The sequence below is a fragment of the Bufo gargarizans genome, chromosome 2 (genome assembly GCF_014858855.1).
Source record: "Bufo gargarizans isolate SCDJY-AF-19 chromosome 2, ASM1485885v1, whole genome shotgun sequence".
NCBI classification, from domain to species: Eukaryota; Metazoa; Chordata; class Amphibia; order Anura; family Bufonidae; genus Bufo; species Bufo gargarizans.
The window spans coordinates 559,090,875-559,113,204 of NC_058081.1; the positions used below are offsets into that span (position 1 = coordinate 559,090,875).

Sequence of the window (22,330 nt, forward strand, 5' to 3'; positions counted from 1 at the left end):
TGTCTCGATCTATTTTTATTTGTTGTTCTGAGTCTGATATGATTAGGAAGGCGTCTAAGTAGGGGACAATTGTAAGACCCTGAGTTCTCAAAAGGGAGATAATTTCTACGATTTACTTGGTGAATATTCTGGGGGCAGATGATATCCCGAAGGGGGGGGTGACGAATTGAAAATGGGCTAGGTTCCCCATGTGATCTTTTATGGCGAACCTCAGGTATTTTTGAGACACGGTACAGATCGGGACGTGGTAGATTTCATCCAAAGAGCTCTTCTGGCGGCATTGGATAAAGCTGAAAAACGAATAGTTTCTGCTGAAGCATCAGCTAGGAAGCCTGTGGCTGATTTCAATAATGGAACAGAATCTAATATCTGTTCTCGTGATGTTTTATTAATAAGATGTCTCTCTAGTTTATTCAACCAGAGATACATCGACCTAGCCACTGAGGTTGCGGTGATATTCGTCTTAAGGCAATACATTGCCGCTTCCCATGACTTCCTCAGGAGACTATCCGCCTTTCTTTCCATGGTATCTTTTAATTTGGAAGAGTCTTCAAAAGGTAGCGAGTTTTTTTTATTTACCTTTGCTACCTGGATGTCAATTCTAGGTAGAAAGAAAGTCTCCTGTAGGATAATTTGGGTGTGATGAGGCCAAACGTCATCCATCAAAATACCCAGCAAGCAGATCTCAGGGCTAGTGGGGGCTGGTCTAGAGACCAACTGAGATTTGAGATCTGTGACACTATGCCAGAAGGCCCATAAATAAGAGCACGCCCATATCATGTGCCAAAAGTCAGGAGTACCTTCAGAACATCTATGGTACCTGCTAAGAGACATTCTACTCATCTTGTGTAACCTCATGGGAGACAGGAAGCAATCACATTACATTAACCACATATAACAAAGAAACATGCTTGAGCGTAGCATAATTGTGGCCACATGGTCGGGGACTGCATAGAGTAGGTAGATGGAAAAGATATGCAGGTCGTAGACTTTCAGCCTTATCAAAATGGTGGCCCCATACCCACCCATGTATGGTAATATACTGTCCAATATGAAAATTGATGAAGGTGTGCCTGTCTAACAGTAGGCACAGCATACTAGATGAACCTGAGATTCTAGGATGTGGTCCAGTAGAGTATAATAATCAGATCAAATACAGAATCGGGAGCGCTGAGTGCTACTCAACAGATGCCCCATGTCAGGGCTGCAATAAAGGAAGGCAAACGGTGGTGGACTAAGCCGCAACCCAAAGATGGGCAAGCAGTGGCCTTATGGGGCCCCTCTGAGGTCGGGTCTGCGGTGGCTGTCCAGGTGTTGCGTCGGGTAGAGGGGAGGACACTCCATGTTGGGCCATTTGGTCACATACTTCTTCAATCTGACCGTGGCCACCTAGGCTTTGAAGGGGCTCATAATGTTGCCTGATGGTTCCCCCTCCTCTTTGTGATCGAGTGCAGTATGGTGGCAGCAGGATAATAGCGAGGATGGCAGAAGATAGCGAGTAGGAGACGGAGCTGCGCTCAGACACGTCTTCTCATGCCAGCAGTTGGCCAAGCCCCCGGCACAAAGATTTCTATTATACCTTTTCTCTGTAGGTTTCACTTCTGGTTTTGGCTTACAAATACATTAAAATGAAACCTATAAAACACTCACTCGAGACCCCTAGTAGGGACTATTAACCCTATCCTGGAGGGAGGGGCTGATGTTATTTACATGGGACTGTATGCTAGAGGGACTGATGTTATTTACATGGGACTGTATGCTGGAGGGGCTGATGTTATTTACATGGGGCTATATGTTGGAGAGAGGTCAGTAATGTTATTTACATGGGACTGTATGTTGGAGGGGCTTGTGGAAGGGCAGTGATGTTATTTACATGGGACTGTATCTTGATGGCGGCTGTGATGTTATTTATATGGGACTGTATGCTGGAGGAAGGGGTGCTGCTATTTACAAGTAATTATATGTATATTTTAATTTCTATTAATTTAAATAAAACACTAAAACATAAAAACTATAAAAATACAGTATCATTGTGGTGGTATGGACCAGCTGAATTAATCTACCATGTCATTTTAAACGAATAGGGAATGCCATTAAAATGAAACCCATAAAACAATGGCAGAATTGTGTTTTTCTTTCACTCTTGCCCCATTTACATTTTTTCCCAGTTTACCACTGAAAACTAAAATGGAAATAGCTACTTTCTTTCCCAAACAAACAAACCCACATTTGGGTACAACTAAAAAGTAAAATGTGGATGGAAAATACAAAAAAAAAATAATTTGAAAATAACCCCAGTCCTGAGGGGGTGAAATCATCGGTTATTATGAACTGCGCTGGTTTCTTGCCGCCCCTGGGCCTTGATCCATAGACTTGCGCAGTAAGCTCACAGCGCAGTACGCGCTCACATCCCCTATGCACCGAGACCACTGTCCCGCTAGGTGTCGCTGTGTGGATCACTAAACACTAATATCGGGACTTTCCTCCACACACAACATGGCGTAATGCTCCCGTCGTGTGCACAGGAGTAATCGACGTTCGCCACACGCAGTATGGCCGCAAATTTCCTCATTCACGGAAAGGGGCCTATCAGCGTCCCGCGTCCATGACAACGACGACAGATTGGGGAGGGGTCGAACGCAGGAAGAGGAGACTTTGGCGGGAGAGTGGGAACGTTTTGCTGCACGGGAAGTGAGTACAGAGTGTGGATGTTGTACATGTGAGTCTGTAATCGGCGATCGCTCTGTGACGTGTCTGACACTGTATGGTGGATATACAGTAATAAGCCTGCGAGTGGGGGATGTATAGGCTGTCGTAACCCTGGCATTACACCAGGGCTGTGCTGTAATAAGCCTGGCATTTCAGGAGTGCTGTGCTGTAATAAGCCTGGCATTTCAGGAGTGCTGTGCTGTAATAAGCCTGGCATTACATGAGGGTTATGGTGTAATAAGGGTACTTTCACACTTGCGACAGAGGAATCCAGCAGGCAGTTCCGTCAAAACGTATGCCAACTGATGCTGATCCATCTTAGGGCTCTTTCACACTTGCGTTCTTTTCTTCCGGCATAGAGTTCCGTTGTCGGGGCTCTATGCCGGAAGAATCCTGATCAGGATTATCCTAATGCATTCTGAATGGAGTGAAATCCGTTCAGGATGCATCAGGATGTCTTCAGTTCCGGAACGGAACGTTTTTTGGCCGGAGAAAATAACGCAGCATGCTGCGCTTTTTGCTCCGGCCAAAAATCCTCAAGACTTGCCGCAAGGCCGGATCCGGAATTAATGCCCATTGAAAGGCATTGAGCCGGATCCGGCCTTAAGCTAAACATCGGTTCGGCCCATTGCCGGATCCGACGTTTAGCTTTTTCTCAATGGTTACCATGGCTGCCGGGACGCTAAAGTCCTGGCAGCCATGGTAAAGTGTAGTGGGGAGCAGCATACTTACCGTCCGTGCGGCTCCCGGGGCGCTCCAGAGTGACGTCAAGGCGCCCCACGCGCATGGATGACGTGATCGCATGGCACGTCATCCATGCGCATGGGGCGCTCTGACGTCATTCTGGAGCGCCCCGGGAGCCGCACGGACTAAGTATACTGCTCCCCCGCTCCTACTATGGCAACCAGGACTTTAATAGCGTCCTGGCTGCCATAGTAACACTGAAAGCGTTTTGAAGACGGATCCGTCTTCAAATGCTTTCAGTACACTTGCGTTTTTCCGGATCCGGCGTGTAATTCCGGCAAGTGTGAAAAAGGCCTTACAAATGCATTGAAATGTCGGATCCAGCTTTCCGGTGTCATCTGGAAAATGGATCCAGCATTTATTTTTTCCGGTCTGCACATGGGCGCATCCGGCATTGCGGTATTTTGAATGCCGATCCGGCACTATTACATTCCTATGGAAAAGAATTAAGGCAAGTGTTCTGGATTTTTGGCCGGAGATAAAACTGCAGCATGCTGCAGTATTATCTCCGTTCTGAAAAGTCAAAAAGACTGAACTGAAGACATCCTGATGCATCCTGAACGGATTGCTCTCCATTCAGAATGCATAAGGATGAAACTGATCAGTTCTTTTCCAGTATTGAGCCCCTAGGACGGAACTCTGTGCCGGAAAAGAATAACGCTAGTGTGAAAGTACCCTAAGTCTGGCATTACACCAGTGCTATGCTGTGTTAAGGGTACTTTCACACTTGCGTTGTTGAATTCCGGAAGGCAGTTCCGTCGCTGGAACTGCCTGCCGGATCCGGCAGTCTGTGTGCAAACGAATACCATTTGTAGACGGATGCGGATCCGTCTACAAATGTATTGCAATACCGGATCGGTCTCGCCGGTTGGAGACGCGAGGGCTATGCTGTAGCAAGCCCGGCGTTACGCGAGGGCATTCCAGGACTGAACGTGCTGCTGTGCCCGAGGCCTAATACTCCTGGCAGTGTTATAGGCTGTGTGTACACGTCATGCATTACAGCCTATTCTGTTCACACATCTGTCTTCAGGTTCCTGACTGTTCAGTGTCTTTTTAGGGCGACATCCACTTGTAGTGTGAATGGGAACCCAAAGAATTGACATTTCTTGCAGGTCAGGTTCCACGTGGATTGCTACTACTGGAATACACTGCAGATCGTCTGCCGCAAATCCGAATGGATAGTCTGCAACCTATTTGCTATGTGTGAACATAACATTTTGGAGAATTGCTGCAGAAATCTAAATCTTGTGGCTTTCCCCTGTGGAACCCTCTCCTTCCCTGGTGCCCCTGCCTGCGCCCTCGCCGGCCTCCTGCAATGATTGCTGCCGCCTTTCTGCAACGTGTAAATGAGTTTTTTAAAAACCTGATCTTCTTAGCGCTTTGGTTTTTATTTACAAAAAATGTGCGGCATATCCGTGCGTAGTAAGCCGCGCATGCGCGCGCCTCAGGGATTGCTCCGGCTCTTGTAGGTGTTATGCCGGGCACTGTCTATTGAGGTCCCAATAGCAACCAGCGACTCTAGTCCTGGATGTGATGGATCTATATAGAGACCGGCTCTTCCTCACCAGGCCGGTTGTTGCAGTTGGCCAGCCGCAGTCTCCTCATGTATGTTCGCCACTTTTCATTCAGAGCTGTAATTCCTTCTTTCTAGAGCCATTAAAAATGGATTTTAAGCGCAAAAAGGCAGCGCCTTCCGGAGGCTTCTCCTCCCAGGCCAAGAAGAAGAAGACAGATTGGGATGATGACGGGCCGTCCCAGTTTGAAGAAGAGCTGGCCTTCCTGGACGAGGTTGAAGCGGACATGGCCATGGAGATGAGTGAAGCTTACTGCGCTGCAGACGTCTTACCTGTCGGTAGGCAACGTGTCTTGGGTTTTATGAAGATAATCTTATGTGTTGGGTTAAGGCCCCATTCATACGTCCACAATTTCGTTCCACGTTTTTCCGAACGGAATTGTGGACCCATTCATTTCTATGGGCCTGCACCATGTGTGGGCCAGCTCCGGAAATGCGGACCCGCACTTCAGGGTCTGGATTTCCGTTTCCGAAAAAAAATAGAGCATGTCCTATTTTATAGTGCAAAATGCGGCACGTACATTACTGTGTCTGTGTTTTGCGGATCCATGGATGGACCCTAAATCTGAGGCTGAAGTTATTTTCTTCGCTGACCCGGCTTCTGACCGTATATATCGGAGACTGGTGTGGAGAAATGTCTGCGTTTGGATACTAGTCCCTTTCCATAATAGGCAATTAGGTGCCAGCTTAGATGCCAATCACCCCCGCGATGCCTCCAGTCAGATGAGCGGTCTCATCATTTAGTTATTATTCCCTGTAATGGACGCCCCTCTGATAACACAACATGTAATGTATGCTGCCCCAATATTTGTGACCCCCTTTACTGTATATTGAAGGTTCATATGAGAGAATCCAGCCTAAGATACAGGATGTCAGGGGTCGGCAACCTCTAGCTGTTGTGAAACTACAACTCCCAGCATGGTCCACTTGCCGCTATTGGGAGCGCCGAGAACAGCCAAGCAAGTGTGTATGCTGGGAATTGTAGTTTCACAGCAGCTGGAATGAGGAAGGTTGCGGACGCCTTCCAGCAATGATAGAAAATCTGCAGAATTATATTCCCCCTTCTTTTTTCTTCCTATCAGATGAACTTACAAGCAACATTTCACCAAAGTGGCTGAGGCCCCCGCTATCTCCGATCGATCCGCAGCAGGACGCCATCTGCTTTCATCAGATTGAACTAGATCATTACATTGGTGAGTTAAGGAGATTGTTCAGTATGTGGTCCGGTAGGCTACTTTCACATTTGCGTTTTGGCTTTCCGTTTCTGAGATCCGTCAGGGGCTCTCACAAGCGGTCCAAAATGGATCAGTTTTGCCCCAATGCATTCTGAATGGAAAAGGATCCGCTCAGAATGCATCAGTTTGCCTCCGTTCCGCCTCCATTCCGCTCTGGAGGCGGACACCAAAACGCTGCCTGCAGCGTTTTGCTGTCCGCTTGACGAAACTGAGCCAAACGAATCCGTCCTGACACACAATGTAAGTCAGTGGGGACGGATCCGTTTTCTATGATACAATCTGGCACAATAGAAAACTGATCCGTCCTCCATTGACTTTCAATGGTGTTCATGACGGATCCGTCTTGGCTATGTTACAGATAATACAAACGGATCCTTTCATGACGGATGCATGCGGTTGTATTATTGTAACAGATCCGTTTTTGCAGATCCGTGATGGATCTGCCCAAAACGTGAGTGTGAAAGTAGCCGAAATGGTCTTTTACATATTCTCTTTGCAAAATAGTTCAAAGCTGCACTTAGTTTTCATTTCAGTTTGTTGACTTCGGCTAGGTTCACATCTGCAGGCCAGTATTCCAGTAGTCTGTTCCAGCAGAGGAGCGGACTACCTCAATTACCGCATTCGGCACAGATTGACACCAGTGGGTCCCGCCTGATCGCCATGCAGCGGTAATTTTGTGGCAGAAAGCCAAGATTCATGCTAGAAACCTGATGGATCCTATTATAGTGACTGGGGGTCTAGAGAGCCCCGTCAGTGTTCTGCTGTACCGGATACGGTAATTTCAGGTAGTCTGCTCCTCTAGCAGAATGACAATAACATAACGCAGACGTGGAAGTAGCCTAATAGCTTAGCGGAGCTGCTGTGACGTAGTGTTCTGTTCTGCACTGTATTCCGGGACAGTTAAGGGCCCTTTACACGGGACAACACGGCAAGCGGTAGTCGGGAAGGAAGCGTTCCTTCCCAACCAATGCCTGCTTGTCGGTGGAGGAGGCTACTGCATTTACATGGAGCAATCTCCCCTATACTGACCTGTTTGCCGGCTGCAGATGTTGTCTGCTGTCGGCAGATGATGATTTTTATGACCTCACAAATGATCTATTACACAATGAACTAATGTTTCGCTTGTTCACCGGGTAATTGGCGGCACATTTGCGCTGCCAGATAATCTCTAACAAGCGTTCCTATGAACACTTGTTAACAATTATCTGTGGGATTCTCAGCCCGTGTACAGAGCCTGTCATACCAGATTCTGCAGGCAATTGTCGGGAGGGAAGCGTTCCTTCCCGGCAGTCGCCTCATTAGCGGAGGAGACCGCTGCTATTGCATACAGTGATCTCCTTCACAGTATGGGGTCGAGCGATCGCTAATGCCATCGCTCATCCACATACTGGATCAGTTTGCCGACAGCAGAGTGCTGCTCTGTTTGCTCGGTCATCAGGTAATCGGCAGCAGTATTAGGCCTCGTGCACACAACCGTTTTTGCGGACTGCAAAATACATACGGAAAAAGGATGACATCCGTGTGCATTCCGTATTTTGTGGATCGGAATAGATGGCCCTTCATTGAACAGTCCTATCCTTGTTGGTAATGCAGACAATAATAGAACATGTTCTATTTTTCTTTTCTTTTTTTCTTTTGCGAAACGGAATGTACATGGAGTACCTCTTTTTTTTTTTTTTTGAAGACCCATTGAAATGAATGGTTCTGTATACGTTCGGCCCAAAAAAATGGAACGGACACAGAATGAAAATACGTCCGTGTGCATGAGGCCTTACACTGCCAGATGATTGCAAACGATCCTTCATACGAACGCGATTAGCGATTATCTGTAGGTGTAATAGGACCTTTAGTTCTTTCAGATTACTGTACAGTGCAGCATGCAACATTTACTCTGCCAGAATGCAAATGACCAGATAAAGCTTTGTGCACACAACGGACTATGGGAGATTTGTTCTCCACAGCCCGTAGAGTTGTTAAAAGGATTATCCGGGAATTAATATCGATGACCTATCCTCTCCTATGGATAGGTCATCAGTATCAGATTGGCAGGGGTCCAACACCTGGTACCCCCGCTGAAGCTAGGCGTTCCATGAGCCCTGCGGCTTCTTCCTAGGCCATGTGATGTCACCGTGCATTGATTCAAGTCAATAGGGCTGAGCTGTGATACCAAGCACTGCCACTATACTATGTAAGACGCTGTGCTTGGTAAGCACCCTGTAGGCCGCCGTGCCCTGGTGAGCACCGCAGCTTCCTAAAACAGCTGATCGTCGGGGGTGCCAGCACTCAGATCCCCGCTTATGTGAATCCTGTAGATAGGTTATCAGTATTATTTCAAGGATTACCCCTTTAATGCAGCTGTAAATGAGAATGGGTTATAACAGACGGTTTAGATAAGTAGAGCAATGCATTCAGTTACAGGTAGATTTGCAGATTTTCTATCCTGGAGACAACCCGTGTCTGTATGCCCTTTGTGTCGTAGAAGGACTTACCCTCCCGAAAACTCGATGAGCAGCTCCCACTCTGGCGGATTTGAGGCATCCATGTATCCCATGGACAGCGGCCTCTGCAGGGGAAATACATTGTATGTAGATTATGGAGCTTGCTTGCCATTTTCATGTTCTGCAGCCTTCCCCATGGAGGTGATACCCATGACCTGGCTGTGAGTAACATGCTGTAAATGAGTCCCTCGATGGTCTCCTGGTTCCATTTTCTTTGAAAGTATAACTATAGATCTATGGGTAGTCAGGGCCGGTTCTACCATAAGGCAGACCAAGCGGCCGCCTTAGGGCGCACCCTTGGTGAGGGCGGAAAAATGTGACATGGAGGGGGAGAAATGTGACATGGGGGTCTGATGGCTGACATTGGGGGCTGATGTCTGACATGGGGTTCTGATCTGAGGTCTGATTAACATTGGGGGTCTAATTGGGGCTGTGAGCTGAGGTCTGATTAACATTGGGGGTCTGATTGCTGGTCGGACCTGAGGTGTAATGGAAAATATTTTTTTCTTATTATCCTCCTCTAAAACCTAGGTGTGTCTTAGAGGGCGAAAAATATGGTCCTTAAACCAGCGATTGTCTGAAGCAGAGAGAAGATACCAGGACCACAGAGAGGAGAAGCGAGGGGGGGGGGGGCGCCAAAATGTAGCTTCGCTTGTGTTGGCAAAAATCCTTGCACCGGCCCTGTGGGTAGTCGAGGATATCTTCTTATACACTCTAATTTCCTTTTGTCTGCCATGACAATATACCAAAGGAATCGCAGTTCAGTCCCATACTTTTGATTGATGGGGTCCTCAGCAGTCAAACCCACAACAATCGTATAATTTAGAGTATGCTCATACATGGTGCGGCCGGGCGGGGGTAACGCCATATGAATTGCCATTCTGCTCCTGTAATTGATGTGGTTTGAATTGCAAGTAATCTGCATGTGATTACCGCAGCCAGGCCCCTAAGGCCAGATTGTTCGTTTTTTTATAGCCATTTTGTATCAGTGCGTGCATTCATTTTCTGGCTGTGTAGTAATCAAAAACTATTTTTTTTTTTTTTTTTTTTTTTAACTCCCAACCCCTACAGTGCCCTCCATATATAATAAGTGTGTATGTCTGCTTAGTGACCATAATAATGTCCCTCCATTAGGCTACTTTCCCACTGCCGTTTCTGGGTCCGCCTGTGAGATCCGTTCAGGGCTCTCACAAACGGCCCAAAACGGATCAGTTTAGTCCCCATACATTCTGAATGATAAGGATCCGTTCAGAATGCATCAGTTTGCCTCCGTTCCGTCTCCATTCCGCTCTGGAGGCGGACACCAAAACGCTGCTTGCAGCGTTTTGATGTCCGTCTATGAAACTGAGCCAAACGGATCCGTCCTGACTTACAATGTAAGTCAATGGGGACGGATCCGTTTTCACTGACGCAATATGGTGCAATTGGAAACAGATCTGCCACCCATTGACTGTCAGTGTAAGTCAAAACGGATCCGTTTGCATTAACATGAACAAAAAAAAAAATATGTTCATGGTAATGCAAATGGATCTATTCTGAATGGATACAAGCGTCTGCATTATAGGTGCGGATCCGTCTGTGCAGATACCAGAAGGATCCGCACCTAACGCAGGTGTGAAAGTAGCCTTAATTGTTAATAGTGCCCCCCATCCCCGCACCAAAACATGCTTCATCCACTCCAGGACCTGAGGCTCCCAGCGTTCTAACGTCACATCATGTGACGTTACCATGCTTGGAGAGTCAGGTCCTGCTGCCTCTATCTAGTAAGGACCAAGTGTCCCCACGTGTGCAAGGGGAGAGGCGAGTATTTTTCACCCCTAAATGGCCCTTTTTTGCAGTGCATCTGTTTTAATGGCTGTTAGACGGGTGCACTCGGTCGTTAAAAACAGGCCCATTGACTTCAATGGGATCCGTCTAGCTGTAAAAACGGGCAAAAATAGGACGTTGTGTTTTTTCGACAGCTGTGAATAGCCCCATAGACTTTAATTGGCTTTGAAAATGGCTGTCGCACTGCCATTTTTCACGTCATGTGAATGTAGTCTAAAGGGGTAAGCAAATTAGCCATGAAATAGCCAAGGCAGATGATGGCAGCATAGGGCGTCTCTAGCTCATTTTCCCTGTGCTGGCACTGCGGGGAATAGAAAACCTAACCTACAGCAGATTGACAGGTGTCCAAATCGCATTACCCCCTATAACCAGCATATGGTTGGGGTACTCTTCTAATAGGGGTTATTACAGATTTATACAGATCCCCTAACATATTATTCTGATGTACAGCAGGGAGTCCAGATATTGGCTCTGGCATCCATCGGACTAAAGCAAATAGCACAGGACCTGACCGGAGTACACGCCCCATGGGTGCGGGTAGTTACTGCACCTCAGCTTGTGTACATAAGGAAAGCGGAGCCATTGGTGCTATAGGGAAGCCGTTTTCGGTTTCTCTGTACCTGGCATCATTTCTCCTTTATACCTCTCATTGTGAAGAGTGAAGGATTGTGCTGGTGTCGGGATAAGGATAATTGACACTCCTACGCAGGGACTTTAAATATGAAAGGAAAAAGAAAAAAAATCCCCATTTGGTCATCTGATGTGTCAATTACAATTACCTTGGTCCTGTAATAAACCACGTGTTTCTGCTTCTCCCAGGGTAGGCAGCACGTAGCTGATCTGTGAAGAGTGCACATTTCCTTGTGCAGTCACCTCTGGGAGCAGTACTGGGGTGGCAGGTGCAGCACTAGGAAGTGCCTTTTTTATCTCTGACTTTTTAGTCCAACCAGACTGTCTGTTACTCTGCTTTAAAGGGATTCTGTCACCAGTTTTTACCCCCTCCATATAAAAATATGCTTATGTTCAAGGAGCTTTAGTGATTCCTAATGTGGTCTTATAACTGAAATCTGTAGGCTCATTTTGCCTAAAAACGCTATTACTAACCTGTCATTCATGAAAATAAGGTGCCCAAGGGGATGTAAATGGCTCCAAGCTGCCGCCCGCACCCGCTGCCGTTCGTGCCCAGCTCCTCCTTTCCTGACATCAGCGCCACCTCAGAATCCTGTGTGACGCCTCCGGCTTTCCCTCACTCCCCCTCCTTCTTCTCTAACATCTCGCGCATGCGCACAGGCCTCTGCCTGATGCGCCCGTGCGGACTTCTCCGTTCGGCTTCATGGAGCGAGTGTGCAGGTCATCGGGAGGTTGAGCGTGCGCACTTCGCTCCATGAAGCCGAACGGAGAAGTCCACACGGGCGCATCAGGCAGAGGCCTGTGCGCACGCGCGAGATGTTAGAGAAGAAGGAGGGGGGAGTGAGGTATAGCCGGAGGCGTCAGACACGATTCTGAGGCGGCGCTGATGTCAGGAAAGGAGGAGCTGGGCACGAACTGTGGCGGGTGCGGGCGGCAGCTTGGATCCATTTACATCCCCTTGGGCACCTTATTTTTATGAATGACAGGTTAGTAATAGCGTTTTTTAGGCAAAATGAGCCTACAGATTTCAGTTATAAGACCACATTAGGAATCACTAAAGCTCCCTGAACATAACCATATTTTTATCTGGAGGGGGTGAAACCTGGTGTCAGAATCCCTTTAATTCCTCTAGCGCCGTTCTATGGAAACAGTAGGCTTAAAAAGCACACCAAATGCTTGAAATAAAACTTCAACTTTTCTTCATATAACACTGCCGCCTCCGCAGCAGATAGTCCATGTACAAAACACATGTTGAATAAAGTTTCATAAAATGGCGGTATGCATAAGATGGTCGTTCTACTGTTCAATCCTGTCATTCAATATAAAATGGGGGATATTTCTCTCTTCAGTATCTGTACTCTCACTTTATTATCTCTCTGAGAAGTATATCTGAGGTTTGACCAATGGTTCTACTTGGTTTGCAGTTTGCTCTATACAATTGCTTTGAGCAGTTTGTTTGAACTATTCGCAGATTGCTTTTATGAGTTAGAGGGAGTCTGTCACCAGATTTTGACCTTTTATAGACCGCTTACATAGCGCTCTAGCTTAGCAGTCTATGATTCTAATGGTGCCTTTTAATGTTTTCTTGTGAAGTTCCTCCAAGGCAAAAACAGACTTTTATTTATATGTAAATTAGGGCTCGCAAGTGCCCAGGGCGGCGTTCACCTCATTGGTGCCCAGGCTGTTCTGCCTCTTTTCGTCATATCCCCGCCCCAGCCTCTTCCTCTGCCCGCCTCGCTCTTCCTTTGCGTTCTCTGCAGCGAGATCCCGCGGAGAAGCAGAGAAGATAAGTGCTGCTCATTTAATCTCCCCTCTGCACCTACTTAGCCCATTTATTGATGCAACGTCCGCTAAGTAAGTCACACCAATAACATCAGTAACTTTTATATTTTACTTTGTCCCTACCCGATCTTCAGCATAAAATATACAGACTGTTACTCACAGTTGTAACAATAATGATTATTACTAGAGAGGAATATCTGATCTATTTCTATAAATTTTTAGTCACTGACTATTGCAGTAAATGGTAATTTTGAATTACTGTAGTTGAAAAAACAAAACCGTATTTGACTGCTTCTCAGATGGATGTAATAGGGAGTCTTTTTGTGCCCATATTATAGATGCGATACCTGGACCTCCCTCAGGTCATCAGAACCAGAGTTGGGCCAATTTCACACCAGCGTGTACAGTCTAGGAAACACGCTCTGTGTAACAGCTGTATTTCCCGGAACAAACACTTCTCCTCTGATGTGAACTCGCAGCATCATAACTATTTATGGTGCTGTGTGTTCCTTCCTGATCAGAGGTTGACTAACCTGTATTCCCGACTGTGTGCCAGTGCAGTTCTGTAGACCGGCGGTCAGGAAGGAACACACAGAATCCTCAATCATTATGGTGCTGAGAGTTCACGTCAGAGGAGTGGTGTTCAGTCTGGGAAATACAGCTGTCATGCGTGTCCCAGGCTGAGCGCGCTTTTGTGAAATGCTCCTAACTCTGGTTCTGATAGACTGTGGAAGGTCCAGATGTGGGCACCAAAAAGATCCTCTATTACAGGGATCGGCGATCTTCGGCACTCCAGCTGCTGTGAAACTACAGCTCCCAGTATGCAAGCGTACTCGGCTGTTCTTGTAACTGCCACAGACGTGAAAAAGAGGATTCTGGGAGTTGTAGTTTCAGACCAGCTGGAGTGCCTGAGGTTGCTGATGCCTGCTCTATTACATCTGTCTGAAAAGCAGGAGCAGTAAACAACCCATATTATACCCATCTAAAAGTGGTCGTAGTTAATGCATTCTGTTAGGTTTAGGAATTTATCATTGTTAATTAGGGGATGGAAAATTATAACCCAATAATTCCCAATTCTTGCATGCAGAAATCAGTTGGGGCATTCCTGTGATTTTTACATTTCATTGACACGTGCAAATTTAAAGGGAACCTGTCACCTGGATTTTGGGTAGAAAGCTGAGGACATGGGTTGCTAGATGGCCGCTAGCACATCCGCAATATCCAGTCCCCATAGCTCTGTGTGCTTTTATTGTGTAAAAAAACCTGATTTGATACATATGCAAATTAACCTGAGATGAGTCCTGTGCCTGACTCATCCCACCTACAGGACTCATCTCAGGTTAATTTGCATATGTATCAAATCAGTTTTTTTACACAATAAAAGCACACAGAGCTATGGGGACTGGGTATTGCGGATGTGCTAGCGGTGATCTAGCAACCCATGTCCTCAGCTCTATACACAAAATCCCGGTGACAGGTTCCCTTAAAATTTTTACTGTTTGCTGCAACATTGCATAAAGGTGGTTGTGTATATTAATAAGTTATGTTTTTGTGCAGAAAATGTAGACTTTGGTAAAATGGTAGCTGTTTGCAGTATACAAGTTTGTAGATGACGGCCAAATAGTGTACAAGTTCTTGTGGTATATACGAGTGTTGCAATACATTACCTCGATATATTGTTTTTGTGTATAAACTTCTGCTTGGGGTTTTTATGTGTAATACTTGGTGTCAGTCCGTCATGTGAACTGCAGTCGTCAGGTTGTCTGCTTCCTGTAAATGGATATATACGTTTTGGGGGTGTACTGTTCAGGGTGTGTAATCCCTGTACTTTTTAATCCACCACGTGTCCAGGCAATCAAAGGGTTTGCTTTTTGAATCATACATTATCTGTGAATAGAATGATAATGACATGTTACATATCATGCCGGTGTTTTTCCCTAGTAGCGTCTCATGGGGCGCCGGACTGCAGCATACAGAGGGCTCACGGGTCACTAATATATACTAAGCTCGTTTCCCATTCTGTACTATTTTTATTTTGTATTTAAATGTAGTTAAGCCCGTTGTTTCATCAACAGTAATAAAATGATTGTGAGCTTTGTTGCCTAGTATTTAACCAGTGTTCTCTTGCAGGGTCACACATTCCCGGGATGCTCGGTGCCAAACAAGGACCTGTTCCCATCATCCGGATGTTTGGAATCACAGCAGACGGGAACAGCGTATGCTGCCATATACACGGCTTTGCCCCATACTTCTATGTACCTTGCCAGCTCGGTATGTGCCTGAGAAGCCTCTCGATGTTGGTAGGGGATGTGTATGAAGACTCCTTAAGAAAACAGATGGGTTCATTCATGTTTTTCATGTAAAATATTTTATCCATACGTGATGGACTTTTATTAATTCTGATATTTCCATTGTCTGCACATTTAAAGGGGTTCGTTCCTTGAACATCAACTTCCGCAGGATAGGTGATATATGGATCATGACAGTGGTGTTCTCAGTCCCTAATTTCAATGGAGCTGTATACTCAGCTATCACTATCCGTCCCATAGACAGTTCCTGGACCGGTCGTATCACATGACCACTGCTCCATTCAAGTAGGGAACTCGGGGACCCCTGTTCTCATTATTGATGGGGAGCCAGTGGTCTGACCCCAGTAATCCTACTTTTGTCACCTATCCTCGCTGTATGTGGCCAGCACCATAAACACAGTGGCGTGACAATATTTAGGGGCCTTATTTAATTTATGCTCATGATCCAAGTATACGTGGATGCTCATCAGTGTATGATCAGCAATGTATAAAAGTTCACATGTAGGGAACAGGGTTTTACAGAACTGTTTCCATCTGAATTTCTAAAGTCCACATATACCAGGTGCCACCTTTCTGTGGAGAATCTGTACTACATAGGGCCCATTCACACGACCATATGGCCGTGGTGCCCATATAGTAGGCCACAAATTGCGCTCCGCAATACATGGCCACCGGCCGTGTGAACTCCGTGCTGCGGATTGACTTGAATGGGTCCCTGATATGCAAAAAATAGCACATGTCGTATCTTTCACGTAGCAGTGGAATGGATCGGAAGCACTTCCGTGGGCTTTCGGGTCCGTACTTCCGCACACAAAAGATGGGACATGTCCCGTTTTTTTGCGGATCATGGACCCATTCAAGTCATTGGGTCCGTACCGCAATACGGGATTCACACAGCTGGTTCCCGTCAACATGGGCACTGTGATCATACGCTCCTGTGAATGAGCCCATGTAGGCATGGCCTTAGTGGGAACTTGCTCCTTTAACAGGATTTTGACCCGAAACAATTATCAGTTCTCCACGGGACAGAGGATGAATGTTAGATTAGCTGATGTCTGAGGACTGGGAGCCCCCAGCAATCATGAGGACATGTGTGAAAGTTGCCATTGTACCCTGTTCTCTATGAACAGATGGGTATGGTAGAGAATGTCATGTTCTATGGGAAATTCAGAAACCATATAACCTCCACCTCCTGGCCTGATTATCCAGTACAGGGGTCATAGGACTCCTGTCTGCATGATTAGTGAATGTCGCTGAGCTTGGATAGGTGATGATTGTTCCAGGTAAGAAAACTGTGTTTCTCATCCGTATCATTGGGGGACACAGTCTTGACCTTGGGTATAGCTATTGCCACTAGGAGGTGAAAAAGTGTTAGCTCCTCCTCTCAGCTATATCCCTCCTGCAGACACTGAGCTAATCCGTTTTAGCTTAGTGTCCATAGGAGGCAGACCTCCCTACTTTGCAGGTCTGCTGAATTTTTTCTTTTCATTCTTTATCATTTTTCTCTTTTTCTTTCCTTTTTAGCTGGGCTGAGGGAGGTCTCCAAGCTGCCTGCGTTCCCACCCAGGAGATGTGAGTCCAGGGGGTCCCCAAGCCCGCTGCACGTTCCTGGTCTCCAGAAGGCAAGGAGGCCCAGAGGTTCCTGTAAAAACCTCTCCAGCCAGCTTTCAGGTCACCAGGTCTGGTCTCTGCCAATGTCCCCTCTGTTACTGGTGTAGCTTCCCTCACCAAGGGGTCACCCGGCTGGAGCTGGGGGGGGGGGGCAGAAAACGCCAGACGGGTGAGTATTCTTTCTCCTCCCTCCCCCTCGGGTTTTTTCATGTGAATATCCCCCATGGAGGCCTACTTACCTCCACCTGAGGCCTCCGTTTCGGCAGGTGTCCCTTCCCCGGGAGGGGGGAGACTTCTGCCTATTCCCAGACTTTCTCTAATGGCTGTGTGTTATTAGGTTGTTTCCTAGTAATCTGGTGATTAACCTGTGTGTGCATTTGGAAGCTAAGCAGTAACTGCACTTGCACTGGATGCTGTACTGCCTGTTTCATTACCTCCTTCCATAGGCGGAGTAATTGCACTTGCACTGGATACTGGGCAGCTTATAGCATTACTATCCTTCCACAAGTGGAGTAATTGCACTTACACTGGGTGCTGTTCTGCCTTTAGCATTACCTCCTTCCATAAGGTGGCGTAACTGCACTTAGATTGGATGCTGTTCTGCCTGTTGCATTACACTCCTTTCATAGGCGGAGTAATTGCATTTGCACTGGATACCGTATAGTCGGTAGTGTTACACTTCCTTCTTAGGCGGAGCACTTGCACTTCCATTGGGTAATTCATAGCCTGTACCATAACCCTTCTTCCATAAACAGGGTAATATCACTTCCATACGGACCGTACAGTCCGTTCCATTATTCTCTTTCCATAGGCGGAGTAGTGGCACTAACTCTGGACTCTCATGGGCGGAGTAATTGCAATTCCAGTGGGTGCCGTTCGGCCGGTAGCATTACCCTCCTTTTTAAAAGGACGGAGTGTTTGAACATTTCTTAGGCAGAGTATTGGCACCTTCCGTGGGCTCCTGTACATCGGGTAGCATTGTTCTCCTTCCATAGGCGGTCTATTTACACTACCACGGGATACCAGAAGTCCTGTAGCACTACCCTCCTTCCATGGCGGAGTAGTTGCACTTTCACTGGATCCTATGCTTTGGCTTGCATTCCTCTCCTTCCGTAATAGGAGTATTTGCACTTACTTCGTATACTGTACATTTTGTGGTATTAACCTCTTTGTATAGAGTAGTTGCTCTACCACTGGTTCCTATACAGGCTATTGCATTACCCTCCTTCATTGGGCAGGTAACTGCACTTCTGCTGGATACCATACCTCCTGTTGCGTTACCCCCTCCGCAGGCGGAGTAACACTGGTTGTCATCTGTCCTTTCGGTTTCCCCCCTTCTATAGGTGGATTAGTTGCACCACAGTTGAATACTGTAGATCCGGTAGCATTACCCTCCTATTGGTGGAGTAGTTGCACAACCAGTAGTGCTTACACTACCCGTGGACCCGATACATTGTGTCGGGTTTCCCTCTTCAGTCAGTGGAGTGTCGCTCTATTGTATTTTCCATCTTTCTTAGGTGGGACGGTAGCTGACAGGCTGTGGACTCAACACGATCGATATCCATTCTGTCAGTTGTTGGAACAGATGTGCTGCTTGTCAGTTTCCTGGCCTCATTCTCAAGGGAAGCCTATCCTCTGGTCCTAAAAGCCAGAGTTGGGCTATGGCCTTCCCCCTATGAGGCAGCCTTGCACTGCCCATAGATTTTATGGCTTCTCTTGTTCCGTGCCCCTACTGTGTGACTCTTAGATGTATCGGTTTGCTCACTTCTCATGGGTATTAGTACGTCTTTCGGTGCATGGTATAACCTGCCGATTTCTAAGGAGCGGGCTTCAAGCCTTTACAGGTAGTGTGTTGCCTCTACCTTCTACTACGGTGACAGCATCAGCATTGCCTCCGTGTGGTTTTGGGTATGCACTTATTCAGTTTGCATATGTGTATTGTTTGCATGGCTCCCCTCCCTGGGTAGAGCGGTCGTACTGTCCTTGTTGTCACCCCTAGATGCTCTGCCCTCTTACCGGCTTCCGTTGAATCCCTGGGACCTTAGTCTGGTGTTCAGAGCTCTCCAGGCCTCTCAGTTTGAGCTTTTACAGCAGGTGTCCCATCGCTTCCTGTCCTGCAAGGTGGCCTTTTTGATGGCAGTCTTTTCCATCCGTAGGGTGTCGGATCTAACGGCTTTTGCCTGTTGGTCGCCCTACATCATCAGCGGGCATCTGGTTTGGATTCGCATCTATCTGTTTCAGATGTCCTCTTTCCGACGGACGGATTCATTATTTGTCATTCTGGAGGGACCAAGACGAGTGCTGGCCGTCTCCAAAGTTTCCATTTCCCGATGGATTTGTTTAGCTATTGTGGTAGCGTACTGCATCAGTGGACAGGCTCCACCCTTCCGGGTTACTGCTCATTTTGCTCAGGCAATGGTTGGGCAGTACATCATGGGGCTTTGGTCCTTCAGGGTAGGGGTGGGCGATATGGCCTCCCCCATTGCATTTGGCAATTGCCATCCTCTCCCATGGCATTTGCCAATTGCCAACCTCCCCCATGGCATTTGCCAACCTCCCCCATGGCATTTGCCAACCTCCCCCATGGCATTTGCCAACCTCCCCCATGGCATTTGCCAACCTCCCCCATGGCATTTGCCATCTGCCATCAGATCAGCCCCATGGCATTTGCCATCCTCCCCCATGGCATTTGCCATCTGCCATCAGATCAGCCCCATGGCATTTGCCATCCTCCCCCATGGCATTTGCCATCTGCCATCAGATCAGCCCCATGGCATTTGCCATCTGCCATCAGATCAGCCCCATGGCATTTGCCATCTGCCATCAGATCAGCCCCATGGCATTTGCCATCTGCCATCAGATCAGCCCCATGGCATTTGCCATCTGCCATCAGATCAGCCCCATGGCATTTGCCATCTGCCATCAGATCAGCCCCATGGCATTTGCCAATTGCCATCAGATCAGCCCCATGGCATTTGCCAATTGCCATCAGATCAGCCCCATGGCATTTGCCAATTGCCATCAGATCAGCCCCATGGCATTTGCCAATTGCCATCAGATCAGCCCCATGGCATTTGCCAATTGCCATCAGATCAGCCCCATGGCATTTGCCAATTGCCATCAGATCAGCCCCATGGCATTTGCCAATTGCCATCAGATCAGCCCCATGGCATTTGCCAATTGCCATCAGATCAGCCCCATGGCATTTGCCAATTGCCATCAGATCAGCCCCATGGCATTTGCCAATTGCCATCAGATCAGCCCCATGGCATTTGCCAATTGCCATCAGATCAGCCCCATGGCATTTGCCAATTGCCATCAGATCAGCCCCATGGCATTTGCCAATTGCCATCAGATCAGCCCCATGGCATTTGCCAATTGCCATCAGATCAGCCCCATGGCATTTGCCAATTGCCATCAGATCAGCCCCATGGCATTTGCCAATTGCCATCAGATCAGCCCCATGGCATTTGCCAATTGCCATCAGATCAGCCCCATGGCATTTGCCAATTGCCATCAGATCAGCCCCATGGCTATCCTTTGTAGATAGATGCTCAGCAGTCCGCAGGTGTCGCGTCTTCTTCCCAGCATGCATTGGGCGTGACATGACGTCACACACAGCGTCAGCCAGTGGGCTGACGCTGTGTGCACGCCAGCCCCTGGCCACTCCAGTACAGCGCGGTGCAAAGTCGGGAGCCGGAGCCACAAAGCGGTGAGAAGCTTCTTCAATTCACTACCGCTCTGTGGTCATATTGTGGTCCGGCGGTATATGCCATATGGACAAAATCTGTATCGTTGCACAGATTCATATCGTGCATATCTCATATGTCGCACACCCCTACTTCAGGGGTGCAGGGTGGCTGCCTGGTCGTCTGGGCACACTTTTCCAAGTTTTACAGAGTGCACACCTTTGCATCTTCTGACGCTTCTCTGGGGCGTAGAGTTTTGTAGAAAGCGGTGGGCAGGATGGCTTCTTTGTTTATGACCCACCCCGGGGACTGCTCTGGAATGTCCAAAGGTCAAGACTGTGTCCCCAATGATACGCATGAGAAAACTATAAAAAATGTTACTAACCGTAAAATCTGTTTTTCTTCCGTTCATTGGGGGACACAGCTCCCACCCTGTATGTACATTGCTAGTTCTCCTAGATGGGTCCTTCTGGTTCTTGATGATGACCCTTCTCCTTTTTTCTTCCTTTTTATTGTTTTCTGTTGGCTTCTCCTGGCTGCTCCTACTGCTTTTGTACAAACTGATTAGCTCAGTGTCTGCAGGAGGGGTATAGCTGAGAGGAGGAGCTAACACTTTCTTTTTTGCTTAGTGTCGCCTCCTAGTGGCAATAGCTAAATCTAGGTCAAGACTGTGTCCCCCAATGAACGGAAGAGCAACAGATTTTACGGTAAGTACAAAAATCTAGTTTTTGTAGAGAAGTCCTTTAAGTACACCAATTGTTTCTGGAAAACCATTGAATGGTAGGGATTGTAGATATCTGAAAGTGTGGTGTAGCGAGAGAAGACTGTACATTGGGCAGTGGCGTTTTATCCCCAGAGGCTCTGTGTAATTTATATAATTGCTTAACTACCTGGAGAAAACTCGCACCTTGTGCCTGAGCAGATTACATTGTTCACATGGCCGTGACGGTGACCCATTTCCATCCTGCAGATTGCACTGTTCACATTAATGCTTGTATCTTTCCATCAGAGGTTATGGGTTTTTATGACAACAGGAATAGCCTAGCTCACTTCTTGCTGCCAAAAATACTGGGAACCTTTATGGGGCCACTTTTAAAAGTGAATGGAATTCATTAAGATTCTTTGGGTTCTGTCTGGTTGAACTGACCCGTTGTATCGGTCATGGCTCCTCTCTATGGTTTCTCTATAAAATCTGCATAGGAGAGTGCACTCTTGTTATACACAATATTGACTGGGCCCTAATTTTTGACACCTGCATTTGGATTGGATTTGATTTTGGAGATCTGATCATCTCTTTAGGGTAATCTGTTGAATAAGGCGCCCGTAACATTGTTTAGGCCAGGGGTGCGTGGCCCACAGAGCCAAGGGTGCAGCCCCCCCCGTCTTGCAGGACAGGGACAGCTGATAGCGCCATGCAGAATCGCACAGGATTACATTTCCTGCTCCTGCACTCTAGCAGGAGCAGGTCGGATCTCCGGCTGTCAGCGGGGGACCGGAGGAGATGACAGAATCGCTTCATCGGTGCTTCTGCCCTCTTTGGCTAGGTGCAGTGAGTGCGATACAGGTGCCTCGGGGGCAGGGGAGTGCAGAGGTCTTTCAGTGACCCGTTGGGGAGAAATTACGTGGCAAAAATATATTTTAAAATACAATGAAAGGAAATTCTTTTTAAATCAGATAATTTTTTATTTGCAGTTTTTCAATACAGTACAATAGGTGCCAACCC

The 22,330-nt window shown here is 47.3% G+C and overlaps 1 protein-coding gene across 2 annotated transcripts in view; it reads left to right on the plus strand.

Annotated features, from left to right (window-relative positions):
* Positions 1–2,546: 2,546 nt before the first annotated feature.
* POLD1 (DNA polymerase delta 1, catalytic subunit) overlaps positions 2,547–22,330 on the plus strand; it is a 172,539-nt gene continuing 152,755 nt past the window's right edge. The window contains exons 1-4 of one of the 2 annotated variants that reach the window (XM_044281624.1): positions 2,547–2,691; positions 5,105–5,305; positions 6,109–6,219; positions 15,129–15,269. In XM_044281624.1, coding sequence (XP_044137559.1) covers positions 5,116–5,305; positions 6,109–6,219; positions 15,129–15,269 — 442 coding nt within the window. In that variant the 5' untranslated portion in view covers positions 2,547–2,691; positions 5,105–5,115. Of the gene's footprint in view, positions 2,720–5,104; positions 5,306–6,108; positions 6,220–15,128; positions 15,270–22,330 lie in introns of both variants that reach the window. The other variant, XM_044281625.1, reaches the window with a different exon arrangement.